Source organism: Pelophylax lessonae (genome assembly GCF_965119305.1).
Source record: "Pelophylax lessonae genome assembly, chromosome: 1".
NCBI classification, from domain to species: domain Eukaryota; kingdom Metazoa; phylum Chordata; class Amphibia; order Anura; family Ranidae; genus Pelophylax; species Pelophylax lessonae.
The window spans coordinates 798,819,806-798,834,771 of record NC_138768.1 but is presented as its reverse complement, the minus strand read 5'-3'; the positions used below and the strand labels follow the sequence as shown (position 1 = coordinate 798,834,771).

At 40.9% G+C, this 14,966-nt stretch overlaps 1 protein-coding gene across 5 annotated transcripts in view; it reads left to right on the top strand.

Annotated features, from left to right (window-relative positions):
* Positions 1-7,216, top strand: part of AFAP1 (actin filament associated protein 1) — a 268,334-nt gene extending 261,118 nt beyond the window's left edge. For all 5 annotated transcript variants that reach the window (XM_082270842.1, XM_082270839.1, XM_082270841.1 and 2 more), the window contains 3 exons: positions 426-616; positions 713-874; positions 6,481-7,216. In XM_082270842.1, coding sequence (XP_082126968.1) covers positions 426-616; positions 713-874; positions 6,481-6,507 — 380 coding nt within the window. In that variant the 3' untranslated portion in view covers positions 6,508-7,216. The remainder of the gene's footprint in view (positions 1-425; positions 617-712; positions 875-6,480) is intronic.
* The last annotated feature ends 7,750 nt before the right edge of the window (positions 7,217-14,966 follow it).

Sequence of the window (14,966 nt, the reverse complement as noted above, 5' to 3'; positions counted from 1 at the left end):
AATATACCATTAGAACACAGGAGTGATGGTTGCTGGAAATGGGCCTCTGTACACCTATGTAGATATTCCATAAAATTCAGCCGTTTCTAGCTAGAATAGTCATTTACCACATTAACAATGTCTGGACTGTATGTCTGATTAATTTAATGTTATCTTCATTGAAAAAAACTGTACTTTTCTTTCAAAAGTAAGGACATTTCTGATTTCTAAGTGACCCCAAACTTTTTAATCGTAGTGTATATTATGAAATGGTATCAGTTTTTTAGCAAGTTGCTTATTTTCTTTTGACGACCTAGCGTGGATTTGCTCATATATTGTTACTACTCTAAATATAATTAGCATTTTGGGGTTTGGAAGTAATGTATATAAAGTGTTATAAAACACACGTGTCACCATCAATATGTCTTTATCACTGTGTTCTTCAGGAAGGAAATCTCAGGTCTTGCTGGAGGAAAAGCTGAGGAAGCTGGAGGATGAGTGTAAGCTGAAAGAGGGTGAACGAGTAAATCTCGAGTTGGAACTGACCGAGGTGAAGGAAAGTCTGAAGAAGGCCATGTCTGGCGGGATCACACTGGGTCTTGCTATTGAACCCAAAAATGAGACCTCAAGGCCGCAGGTATGGCCACTGCATGGACAAGTTTCATTAGAAGCTGTTTTATCTTGCAGTCTTATCTTATGTATTATTACATGAACCAACTTGTTTTTTCTTCAGTCTCCAAACCTCCGGCACAGAACAGTGGAGAACTCTCCAATCTCCAGCTGTGACACAAGTGATGCTGAATGTTCTATACCGGTGAATAGTGCCTCAGCATTAAAACGGCAACCTGCATCAAATAACTCCCCAGTGCGAGGACACGTTCTAAGGAAAGCAAAGGTGAGTAGTATTTTCGGACCAGAATTCCCAATGGTTAAGTAAAAAGAGTGATTTAACCGATTACCGACAGCCTAACTGGGAAAATACATCATTACTTTGACGTTAAATACCGGGATTATGGCTGCAGCTAGATGCCATAACCCAGTATCATTATTTCCCCCAGGTGCCTCACTTTTAAAGTGCTCCCAGTGGTGGATTCGCTGCTGGGTCACTTTCCAGTGGTTTTGGGGCTTATCTGTAGGATTGGGAAGTGTAAACAGGATCCGTCGCTGGCTGGATACAGAGATGAGCAAAGGAAAGATGGCCTCCACTCATCTCTATGGCCTAAGAGGACCCAAGTCACTTTCTGTTCCAGCCACATGTAAACAAGGCTTTTTTTTTTTTTTTTTAAAGCAAAAGATCAGAAAGAAACTTTTTTTTTTTTTTTAAATCTCTCCATAAAGAGGACCTGTCATGCTGTATTATTGTCAGCAGGGATGTTTACATTCCTTGTGATAGCAATAAAAGTGATCAAAAAAAATTTTTTAAAGGGACTTTGTAAAAATTAAAAAACAAAATACATTAAAATTTTCTTTCAAAAGCGCCCCCGTTCCTGCGTGCTTGCGCACAGTGGTGAAAGCATACAAAGCTCACGCCCACATATGTAAACGGTGTTCACACCACACGTGTGAGGTGTCGCCGCAAATATCTGAGCGAGAGCAATATTTCTAGTACTATAGTTTGGCGCCAATCATAGAGAGCAATTTTAAATAATGACTTGTTTGGTATCTATTTACTCGGCGTAACAATCTTTCATTGTATATAAAAAAAATTATGGTATATATTATGTTTTTTTTTTTTTTAATTCATTAAACTGTATTTTTTCTAAAAAAAAGAAAACCGCTGTGCAAACACTGTGTAACAAAAAAATTGCAACGACCACCATTTTATTCTCTGGGGTCTCTGCTAAAAAATATATAGTGTTTGGGGGTTCTAAGTAATTTTTTAGCAAAATACTGTATACTGATTTTTACTTGTAAAAAACTCTTCGTCAGAAAAATGCCTGTCACAAACATTTCTGCTGGAGACTGTCTGGTTCGCACTTTTGCAGTTTAGGGACAGTGAATCTTTAAATGTAGAGATTTAGGATGCTGGAAATAATATAAACTGATATATATAGTGCCTTGCAAAAGTATTCGGTCTGGTCTTCGTAAATTTGCAGCGGTCTGATACTCCTTCCATTTCAATATTATCGCTTGCACAGTGCTCCTTGGGATGTTTAAAGCTTGGGAAATCTTTTTTTATTTTTTATTTGTTAACAAAGTTTGAAATATCCAATAAATTTCGTTCCAATTCATGATTGTGTCCCACTTGATGTTGATTCTTCACAAAAAAATTACAGTTTTATATCTTTATGTTTGAAGCCTGAAATGTGGCAAAAGGTCGCAAAGTTCAAGGGGGCCGAATACTTTCGCAAGGCACTGTGTGTGTATATATATATATATATATATATATATATCACATACTCCAACCCTGTACCATGTTAGGTAAGTGCAGATTCTGCATTTAGTGTTGGTCGTAGAAGATTGTAACTGCCTGCCAGCAGTGCCAATGTGGCTGTCTGATAAATACGTTGAAGTTAGCCCAGTACAGTTTTTAGTAAGAGAGCTTTAAAAGCTAAGTTCACATGTATGGAAAAGATTATGAATGCACATTTTAGTGCCTGAAAAAACTGCATTTATTATTTTTTCCCACAAGAGCCTCCATATCATTGCACCTACAATGAGTGGATCACAGGTGCAATGTCAGGCTCCTACAGACCCTTCCTCCATCTTTCTGCCCATAAATTTGTGTGGCCTTTCTGTTAAAAAAAACCCTGGAGAAATGCCAGTGGACTAGGAGCGAGCTGATTGCCACAATTGTAGTTCATTGAAACTACATGTCTGTCTGCCACAGTTGTTGAGCTGGCAGGACCACCCACTCACTGTTAGAATTTTTGGCAGTTCTTCTGAATTGGCTAAAATTCTAACAGTTTACAGGCAGCTTTAAGTTAACTGAACTGAAATCCATTTGGATTGTAACATACACTATATTCTCAAAATTATTGGGGCGCCTGGCTTTACACACACATGAACTTTAATGGCATCCCAGTCTTACTGAGTTGGCCCATCCTTTGCAGCTATAACAACTTCAACTCTTATATGAAGGCTGCCTGCAAGGTTTAGGAGTGTGTCTATGGGAATGCTTGATCATTCTTCCAGAAGCGCATTTGTGAGGTTAGGCACTGATGTTGAAGAGAAGGCCTGGCTCGCAGTCTGCGCTCTAATTCCAAAGGTGTTCTATCGGGTTGAAAATGCAAACAGAAGGAGCAGTGCTACTACCCATACAGCTCATCAATAAACTAGCTCCTGGTTGCCTGATCCACAGCCGTTTAACTTAGTACATATGTAGAAAGATGATCCGCACACTGGCAGTTGCTCTTAAAAAATCTTCATCTTTATTCAGGAACCACAGAACACAACTGCTGATAAGATCAGTTGACGCGTTGCAGCCTATAAGGCCTTAGTCATAACTACATTTAGATACAAAACTTTGTGATATGTAGAGTCACTATATATTTCAGACTCCACCCATTCATTGTCCTATCTTAATTACAGACAACTGGCAAAAATTAGAATCAGTTGTACTACAGTGCCTTGCGAAAGTATTCGGCCCCCTTGAACTTTGTGACCTTTTGCCACATTTCAGGCTTCAAACATAAAGATATAAAACTGTAATTTTTTGTGAAGAATCAACAACAAGTGGGACACAATCATGAAGTGGAACGAAATTTATTGGATATTTTAAACTTTTTTTAACAAATAAAAAACTGAAAAATTGGGCGTGCAAAATTATTCAGCCCCCTTAAAGCGGTTGTATCCCGCTTTTTTTCACTTTTACCTACAGGTAAGCCTATAATAAGGCTTACCTGTAGGTACAAATAATTTACAGTGCATGCAGCCGCTCGCGCGAGCGGCGCATGCGCTCTGAAGGTCCGGGGGGACCTTCAATTAACTTGCCGGGAGCTTGCCGGAAAAATCACTCCCGCGCGCATGCGCGGGAGCGACGTCATCGCGGCTCCGGCCAATCAGCGCGCTGGAGCCGTCTCTTCCGGCCAATCAGCGCGCCGGAGCCGCCGAACCCGGAAGAGACGACGAGGGATCATGGCAGCGCCCGCATCGATGTCCGGGGGTCCGTGTCGGGGCTTCGTTTTAAGGTAAGTTAAACATAATGGGCTAGTATGCGATGCATACTAGCTCATTATGCCTTTGTCTTGCAGGTTTTTTTTTTTTATTTTTTTTTTTCATAGGGTTTACAACCGCTTTAAGTTAATAGTTTGTAGCGCCACCTTTTTCTGCGATTACAGCTGTAAGTCGCTTGGGGTATGTCTATATCAGTTTTGCACATCGAGGGACTGAAATTTTTGCCCATTCTTCCTTGCAAAACAGCTCAAGCTCAGTGAGGTTGGATGGAGAGCGTTTGTGAACTGAAGTTTTCAGTTCTTTCCACAGATTCTCGATTGGATTCAGGTCTGGACTTTGACTTGGCCATTCTAACACCTGGATATGTTTATTTGTGAACCATTCCATTGTAGATTTTGCTTTATGTTTTGGATCATTGTCTTGTTGGAAGACAAATCTCCGTCCCAGTCTCAGGTCTTTTGCAGACTCCATCAGGTTTTCTTTCAGAATGGTCCTGTATTTGGCTCCATCCATCTTCCCATCAATTTTAACCATCTTTCCTGTCCCTGCTGAAGAAAAGCAGGCCCAAACCATGATGCTGCCACCACCATGTTTGACAGTGGGGATGGTGTGTTCAGGGTGATGAGCTGTGTTGTTTTTACGCCAAACATAACATTTTGCATTGTTGCCAAAAAGTTTGATTTTGGTTTCATCTGAGCAGAGCACCTTCTTCCACATGTTTGGTGTGTCTCCCAGGTGGCTTGTGGCAAACTTTTAACACCACTTTTAATGGATAGCTTTAAGAAATGGCTTTCTTCTTGCCACTCTTCCATAAAGGCCAGATTTGTGCAGTATATGACTGATTGTTGTCCTATGGACAGAGTCTCCCACCTCAGCTGTAGATCTCTGCAGTTCATCCAGAGTGATAATGGACCTCTTGGCTGCATCTCTGATCAGTCTTCTCCTTGTATGAGCTGAAAATTTAGAGGGACAGCCAGGTCTTTGTAAATTTGCAGTGGTCTGATACTCCTTCCATTTCAATATTATCGCTTGCACAGTGCTCCTTGGGATGTTTAAAGCTTGGGAAATCTTTTTGTATCCAAATCCAGCTTTAAACTTCTCCACAACAGTATCTCGGACCTGCCTGGTGTGTTCCTTGTTCTTCATGATGCTCTCTGCGCTTTAAACAGACCTCTGAGACTATCACAGTGCAGGTGCAATTATACGGTGACTTGATCACACACAGGTGGATTCTATTTATCATCATTAGTCATTTAGGTCAACATTGGATCGTTCAGAGATCCTCACTGAACTTCTGGAGAGAGTTTGCTGCACTGAAAGTAAAGGGGCTGAATAATTTTGCACGCCCAATTTTTCAGTTTTTTATTTAACAAAGTTTGAAATATCCAATACATTTCGTTCCACTTCATGATTGTGTCCCACTTGTTGTTGATTCTTCACAAAAAATTACAGTTTTATATCTTTATGTTTGAAGCCTAAAATGTGGCAAAAGTTCGCAAAGTTCAAGGGGGCCGAATACTTTCGCAAGGCACTGTATATACTAAGGAAACCCATGTATGTGCCACTTAACCACTTTAAGACTGGAAGGATTTGCCCCCTTAATGACCAGGCCCTATTTTGCGATTCAGCACTGCGTTACTTTACCGGACAATTGTGTGGTCCTGCGATGCTGTACCCAAATAAAATTGATGTCCTTTTTTTCCCACAAATAGAGCTTTCTTTTGGGGGTATCTGATAACCTGTGCGATTTTTTTTTTTTTTTTTTTTTGCGCTATAAACAAAAAAAGACCAACAATTTTGAAAAAAAAAACAATATTTTTCACATTTTGCTATTCATTTTGCATTCTCAAAAATTTTTTAAAAAATCAACATTTTTCAACATTTTAGGCCAATTTGTTTTCTGCTACATATTTTTGGTAAAAAAAAAAAAAAAAATCGCAATAAGCGTATATTGATTGGTTTGCACAAAAGTTATCGCGTCTACAAACTACGGTAAATATTTGTAATTTTTTTTATTTTTTTTATTAGTAATAGCGGCGATCTGCGATTTTTTTTTTTTTTTTGTGGGACTGCAACATTGCGACAGACAGACTGGTCCCCTGACTGACCTTTTTGACACTTTTGGGGGTACCAGTGGCATTACTACAGTAATCAGTGCTATAAATATGCTCTGTTACTGTAACAATGACACTGGCAGGGAAGGGGTTAACAGTATAGGTGATCAAGGGATTAAATGTGACCCTAGGGGAGTGATTCTAACTGTATGGGGGTTGGACTTGTGGTGCGATCCTATATAGCAGCATCACATGAGCTCTGTGATCATTTCAGGGGGAATGACGGTCGGTGATCTGTGATCAATTATATAATTTTTGTGTTTATTTTCAGGAATGGGAGCTGAAGAATGGCACATAAACCTCACAACACGTTTTCGTGTAGGAGCCTTAACCAGCGTGGACCAAGAGACAATGCAACTCAGTGTTTCCAGTACATGAGTACAATGTACTTTGCTTGTTTGTTGTGGAGAATCGGCCACACATCACAGAGCAGCTGTGAAGGGGGTTGTCCCAGCGGACCAATTATTCTGCCTTGTGAAGACAGGTCCATTCTCTGTGCCGCCGGTCTGATGACCAGCCGACCTCTGCTGACATTACCACTGCGTGCGAGTTGCTGTAATGTTACATGCACAACTTTCTGGCACATAACAGGGAACGGCCGGGAATGCCACAAATACAAGTAACTCTCCCACTGCTGCATGAATTGTCTTCATTGTATTGTTTTGCTGTTTGTGTTAAAGACTGGAATGTTCAGAGGTTCTCGGTGATAGACTGCCATCGGTCACTGCCAAATGTCAGAGTGCCATCAGCCTAATCTTGCACCTTCCAATTTCTACTGCATACCATGAGAATTTGCAGGCACATAGCAGAGAGGCAGCTATAGACGTTATCACACCAATACCCTACTTTTATGTCTACTTACTATGTCTTAAAGCACTGCTAATCCCAAAATGAAAACATTTCAATCATTTTATTATGTGAAATAACAATTTATAACATTCACAACTGTATGAGTAAAATGACCCACATGTGTACAGCGATCCATCACTGTAAAAAGCAGCCTAATACACTATAAAAATCAACCGTATTCAATAAAAGCATAATATTCCTAAGTGCAGTATATTATGCCAACCAGAGAGAATCTATCTTATAGTAGAACTATAGGAAAAATGTGTTTTATTTTTATTTTGGAGCAAGGGAAGGTTTTAACCCCTGTCAGATTTTTGTTTCGCCATCTGAGTCCCACTGGGGAGATTTCCCTTCACTTCCTGTCCCATAGCCATTTAGGAAACGCTGCAAATTAGGGAATTCCTTGGGGATCCCCAGGTCACCAGAACTAGTTGGAAGATTTTCCCCTCTATTACTTTTCTGGGCACAACGCAAAATGTGGAATTTTCTTTATTTTCACTTTCAGTGATAATGGTAACCAAGACAAATAGAGAGGGTGAATATCCCTAATGGGGGCACAGATAGCAATAAAAACTGACAAGGGTTCTAACCCCTCTCCACTCTATCCAAAATTAAAAAAGAAAACGTTTATCTTTTAGTTATACTTTAGAATGCCCTTCGGCAAGGTGAGTCCTGATTGGTTGACCAATCAGTGGGTTGACCAATCGGAAAGCTGCATAACAATCCATCTTTAGTGAATTTAAATGCTAAGTTCACCTTTAATAAGAAAATAAGAAATGCACATGTTTTTGCAGGTAAAAAAACATGCATTTTTTTTTTTTTTACACAAGAACTTACCAAGTATTGCACTCAAGATCACTGGATTGCAGGTACAGTGGCAGGCCTACATCTCCTGAGGTACAGCCTTTCAGTTACTGAGCTGCAGGAAGGGTCCGTGGACTACAAGTGTGCTAATCAGTGCACTCATAGTCCATTGAAAGCTACAAGTCTTCTGCAGTGACAGACGGGACTTGTAGTTTATTCATTCATCGATCTATGTGAATAAATGATGCGGCTTTGCAGGTGGAACCCTGCACAGCTGCACCAATTTTAAAAGTGACAGGGGGGGTATTGTGGTGCTTAGCCACATGTTACACCCTAAATATAGGCGTAACTTGTTGCTAAAGGTGGAAATAGCCTTTAATGAAAAGGAAGTCAGCTGGGTAAGATATCACTATCCTCCTTGCTTCATTTTTACAATTTTTTTGTAACACAGCAATCCTTGTTTCCTAGGAATCTAGGCTAAAGTGGCCACACATAACCCCATTCAAACGTTCTAAAACTGTCTTTCTAAGGAACCTGAGGAAATGTAAGGTCTGTGCCTCTGCTTAGGGGCCTCTCCCAAATCTGCTTTCACCAGCTGGAAAGTGCTTGCTAGACCCGCGGGTTGGACAAAGAAAAAATGAATAATATATGCACCTTTTGATTTTGCGATGTGTGGCCTGACATCTTCTTTTACGCTATGAGGAAATTTGAGTTTTATCTAAGGTTTCTGACCATTCTTTATTTTCAGCTAATCATAGCTGAGCAGATCTGAGCCAGGGATAAAAGCTTAAAATCCCACAGTTCTCTGAAACCTTCTTGCATCCCACATTGTATTCACAGGTGCTGTGTAGATCCATTTGGTCTTCAGTTTTACAATTCAGTCATGTCAGGCTAGGGAGGATCTAGCTACTATGATAATTAGATTAGATCAGTGCATAGGAAATTCTCTCCTTACAATCAAGATCTCGATGTTCTAACACAGTATCTGTATATGTTACCCATAGCACCTCTGTACAAGCTGCTGTTATTTACAAATGACTCTTGTGAAGAAAAATGAGCACAAATTACGTCATAATGTAGGCTTTGATGAATTTTCTATAGTTAATCTCTAAATATATTTTTCCAGAACTACTATGGGCAACACAGAAAGTGCAGTTTTAGGGCCACTGAGCACTCGCCTACAATTTATTCCACCAAGGTAATTTTTGGCTATGGTTTTCATGTAATGTCAGAATATGAAAGCAGTTCTCTGCCAGCAATTTTAGATTCAATTTTGTGTATGAGGGGACATCTTTCTATAAATTATCTCACCTCTTACTAGGAGGTTCTCAGTCAATTGAAGGGAACAGGCAGGGGCTGATTGTCTCCTGCTCTACTTCCTGATATGCAGATCGATGGCCCTCAAATAGCATAACAGACATTTAAAGTGGTTGTAACCCTAAAAATAAATAAAAACCATCCTGTTCTCTTATAGCAGGTTAAACAGCACATTTATTGTGCTGTCTAACCTGTCCCTCTCTGAGCTGTAAAAATCCTAGCTGATCCTGCCTGTTTGTGTGTCTCCTTGGTGTTCTGACCACGGTAATCATGGCTGCTGAGCCCTGATTACCTTGGTCAGTTTATGCGCCTCCATCATCCCCTGATCTCCTCTCCCTCCCTCCCTCCCTGCCTGTCAGCTCCTGTGTGTGTGTGAGCTGTCTCCCCCTCCTCTGTCTTCAGGCCGGTCACATGACTCTTGGCCACTCTCCTCCTCATCTAAGGGCTACAGCGGGAGGGGCTGAGCAGCCAACAAAGCGGTCATGTGACCTCCCTGGCTGAGGTCAGAGGGAGATCTTTATCCCACCTGCTGTAGCCCATAGATCGAAGTAAAGGCCCGTACACACGATACGTAAATCAGAGGTAAAATTTAATCAGACGAACGATCTGCCGATTTTTTTTTTTTCATCACTTCTGAAGTAGAATTCTGTCATACGGGAATTTTCGTATGAAAGTAACCTCTTCACTTTCGACATGAGACTAGCATGCAACAAAAAACGGACGAAAGATCGTCATATAATCTGATCGTGTGTACGGGCCTTAAGAGAGCGGCCGGGAATCATGTGACCGGCTAGAAGAGCCAATCTTTATCCAGCTATGTTGCAGAAGTTTCTCAGCTGCCTGGGACTCCCCTCCTCATTTGCTGAGATAGCGGTGCGATTGGCTCCCACTGCTGTCACTCAGCCAATCAAGAGAGAGAGGGCGGGGTCAGGTTGCAGCTCCGTGTCTGAATGGACACAGGGAGCTGTGACTTGGTTCGGGTGCCCCTATAGCGAGCTGCTTGCTGTGTGGGCACTCGACAGGAGGGAGGGGCCAGGAGCAGAGAAATGGGACCCAGGAAGAGGATGATACCAGCCACTTTGTGCTGACTGGTACTACTGCCTTGCAACATTTTGGTTGCATGACTCTTTGAGAGACCTTAGACCCAAGGCACCTGCAAATGTTGACCTAATGGAGAGTTGGAGCCTGGATACTTCCCCCATTATATGACCTGGTGCAATGAATTTGGTCACTGATGGCATTACATTTGTGGTGGAGCATTCTTCAATGTCTTAGTTGGCATCTCCCTGCAGCAACATTCCTACTAGTCCTCACTACCCAGCACCACCTAGGGTCACCTTTTCTTCAGTTATAGAATACATTTCCCAATCTTCAGTTAAGGACACGCTTAGTTTAGCGTTAGATTAAAAATCTGGACTGAGCACCAAGTCCAAAGATCCAACACAGTTAATAAAAATAATATATTTATTTGTACTTGTTTTTATTTATGTCTGTAAATTATTATGTGGCAAATACTAAAAAAGGGCCTTTTTTGCTCTTCAAAAAAATAACTTGTTGGATTCTTTTACCCCATGATCTCCCTTAGGGCTCTTTCACACGGCCGCTCCGTGTGAAAGCTCCGCTGCGGGACTTTTTTTTTTTTTTCTCACGGAGCGGATGACAGTTGTGTCATCCGCTCCGTAAGTCCGCATATCATCCCATCCGTTTGCGGATGATATGCGGACATAATGTAAGTCTATGGGGATTGCGGATGTCAGCGGATGACACCGCTGACATCCGATTTTCCTTCCTTTCCGTTTTTTGAACGGAGCAAAAATAGGGTTCTGTTCCGTTCCAAAAAAAGGAACAGAACTGAAAGGAGGAAAATCGGATGGCAGCGGATGGTATTCCGCTGACATCCGCAATGCCATAGACTTACATTATGTCCGCAAATCATCCGCAAAAAAATAGGATGATTTGCGGAGGAGCGGCCATGTGAAAGAGCCCTTAAGGTGGAAAAATTTAATGATTGTGGTGGGAAACAAGTATTATGGAGATCATTTACAGCAGCAGTGGTCAACTAAGTAAATACGGAGAGCCTCAATGGTTGTCCCTGTCTGTGACATGTCTGAAGTGCAGCCCGCAAAGGGGTGGTCCATGACAGCCTGAGTCCTCAGGAAGTGAGTTGCATGGCCATCATTCAACCTGGAAGATGAACAGCCCTGAACATTGAAGCAGCAAGTCTTTGAGACTAGCTATGACTAAGCACTTATAAAGTGTGAAACATGATTGCCCCTTGCCCAGCTCCCTCTGCTTGATGCCTGTGCTGCTGTTTAATTATGCTTAAAGTGATACTAAACAAACACGGTTTAATTTACATTGCCTCTTCTATTTCTGTATATGGATGATGGTGATGTAATTATTTTATTGAAAAATCTAAGTACCTTTTTCCTAGTTGATATACAGCTTTCACATGTCCCTACTCTTTCCCAGCCTGTCTGCAGGGAAACATAAGCAGGAGGAGCTTCTAGTCCTCTGCTGCTGGTCACATGTTCAACAAAACAAAAAACAGCCTTTGAAATACAGAGTAAAAATAAATAAATAACATCAATAAACTGTTTTAAATTGTCATACAAATATATATTTTAAATCAAATATTTATTATTTGTTGGCAATAACATGGTATGGGCACATTTCTGCCAGCAACAGGCTGTGAAATGCACCTCCAGCCTTTGTCTTAGGGAGGTGAATCCTCCATTAATCTACATGTAATATCCCACCCCATTGTGTTTAGCTTGTTAGTGGCCATGGAGGAGGGAGGGATTGGGCAGTCGCCCACATGTGTGACTCTATAGTCACATGGGCTGCTCAGATGTGATAGGTAGGAAATGCTCAGCACTGAAAACTGAGTATGTGCAGAGTTGCCACAGCAGCTGCAAAATCCCTGGCTGAATTGGGTGCATGGACAGAAGGGGGAGATAGAACAGCAGGATCAACCAGGCTTTTTTTCAGAATACAGAAAACTAATTTCATAGTCACTGAATTAGTATGTACAGCATGTAATACACCATTTATTGGTATTTTTATGATGTGGGTTTAGTGACACTTTAAGAATAAAGGTGACTGTTAGGATGTGCGAGTGTCTGGATCATCTTCCAAACCTGCAAACTGCTTACTGCATTGAACAAAATCGCATTGAGGTCTGGAGCACAGTGAGCTGCACATTGGGAACAAGGGATTTACAGAAAAGTAGAGTAAGATTAATTATAAGACACAGAGACTCCTTCGTTATTGGACATCCTTTATCTTATGGTAGGAGAGCCTATTCGTTCATAGCTTAGAACAACTGATAGTCACCACAAAAACCTCTTCCACTATTGTACTTCAAAGCTATCACACTTTAATCAGCTGCATAGGAGATGGATAAACTAGTGTACTTGGTTGACTTATTGAGCCTTTAAATTGACATTTATGAATTTATAGCTGACCACGGGTGCTAAAGCATGTGATCTGCATGTCCCCATCCATTATCCCAGTTAGAGGAATAAACCCTTGTTTGGGATTTGAGGATATTCTGTGAATAACTTTTTGTTCTAAATGGTATACAAGCACAGAACACCTATTCAGTCTAGACTTATTTCACCTATGTATTTTTTCTTGATGCACAAAAATGCTAAATGCCTTGTGTTTTAAAAACTCGCCAATCTGCATCACATACTGTATATGTGAACATTGGAATGAATGGAAGTTCTACGTGATGTGCTGAACAACACAGAAAAATGTGCATGGCCCTAGCGTTGAAAATGCATGGAGGAATAAATTCGTTTAGATGTGAATGATTCCTTAGATGGGGTTCCGATAAGATTAGGACATAAATTCTTATTGCACCCTAAAATATGGCATGAAAGCCTTGTATACACTGCAGCAGTCTGACGTCTGGTATGGGGCAAGGTGCACACTCAAATAAATAAACAATTGTGCTGAAAAATGGCAGTTGAAGAGTCAAATAGGACTGCTTCCTGGTGCTGCAATACATAGGCAGGGGGTTCACTAAATCTGGTGCAGCTCTGCATAGAAACCAATCAGCTTCCAGGTTATATTGCCAAAGCTTAATTGAGCAAGCTTAGGTTAGAAGCTGATTGGTTACTTTGTACAGCTGCACCACATTCTGTGTATACCAGTTTTAATTAACTACACCCTCCCCCCATAGAGTTCTTATTTCAGACACTGTGTTTAAGGCTGGGTTCACACTATTGCGAATTGGATGCAGATTTCCCCACATCCAATTCGCATGTCAGGAGATTGTGACCGGCTCTCTGTGGAGCAGGTTCATGTATCTCCGTAGCAAATTGCACAGAAGTCCTGTGTGTCTGCTGGTCCATTTCAGGTCTGAATTCAGCCAAAAATTTGGACTAAAATCGAACCTGAAACGGTGAACAGGGGCGCATCGGACCCCTGCTGTTAGCCGCTCCATGCAGCAGTGTGAACCCAGCCTAAAAATTAGAAAAAAACAGGACTCTGTGTCTGGGAACTGGCATGCAATATGACAGGCCATAAAACAATGTGCTTTATGGATTTATTATACCAGTGGCCTAAAAAAAAGTAATAAATTTAAAAGTTTCTTTTATGTGAATATCTTTTTTATGATTATTTTGTTGCTTCTTTTTGCCTACTGGATTTTTTCTTAAAGGAATTTTTTATAAGGCTTATTGATTTTTGTAAATCTTTTTATGTAAAATGATTGCTGGTATAATGCAGTGTGCTCTCTGTATGTACATAGTCATCGTGGTTTTTTTTATGCACATGCTGTTTTTCATTTAGTGCCCCTATTACAGGATATTGTTGTTTGGCAGGCAAGTTAGGCGGCCATTTTGGGTCAGTATGCAATAGTCTCTGAACTGTATTTCCTATCACGGCTAGGCTCTCCCTGTCCTGTTTCTCATGCCAGCTGATGGGTTGCTGTAAGGCCAAGCAAACCCTTCTCCTTCTCTTACATGAAGCTACGTGTTTCCAAAACAAATCTAACCAATTGACAATCTTGACGTGTTTTTCATCCGTAGCGTTTACCCATAATATCTTATGAATAAGCACTAAAGGTGCGAAACACGTCAAGCTTTGTGTTTGATGCCGATAAATGATGTGTGTCGTGTTTCAGTAAACCCCTACCAATATTGTAAGACATCACTGAGAACTCATTGGGGGTTGATTTATTATGGGCTGTTCACAATGTAAGGGAAGTTGCACTTGCATGAAAATTAGCCCCAGTGCTTTGTGAAGATTTCACTTTGCAAAGAATGCCAGATCACCAAGAAAATCAGCAGAGCTTCACCTCATTCATTAAACTCTGGGGTAGTCTATTTGCCTTTAGTAAATAATTCCCATTGTATCGTATGGGTTTACTGTAACAAGATCAGGCCTTTTTTCGAGGATTATTCTGCGTACTTTTGCCAAGTGACTTTTGCGCACATACATGTTTATAATACTGACTAGCAATGTAGACCAGCAACAGGTGCGAGCTTATGCACGTATGTGTATGGGCTCAATAAAATAATGGGCTGCATTTGCATCAGTCAAAAAAAAAAAACACCTGAATACCTAAAAACATGGAGATTTTGGGTGTCTGTGTGCAAGAGCCTAATGGCCACAAAAGGTATTTAGACCCAGGAACTAAAATACAGAGATCTCTCCAGTAGAGTCCCCAAGAGATTATTCATTATAATCACAAGGAACCTCATCCAGGCTACAGCGGCCCTTGATTGCCCCAAGTTTCCTCTCTTTAACTGGCTTTGTGATAATTGTGAATGGACC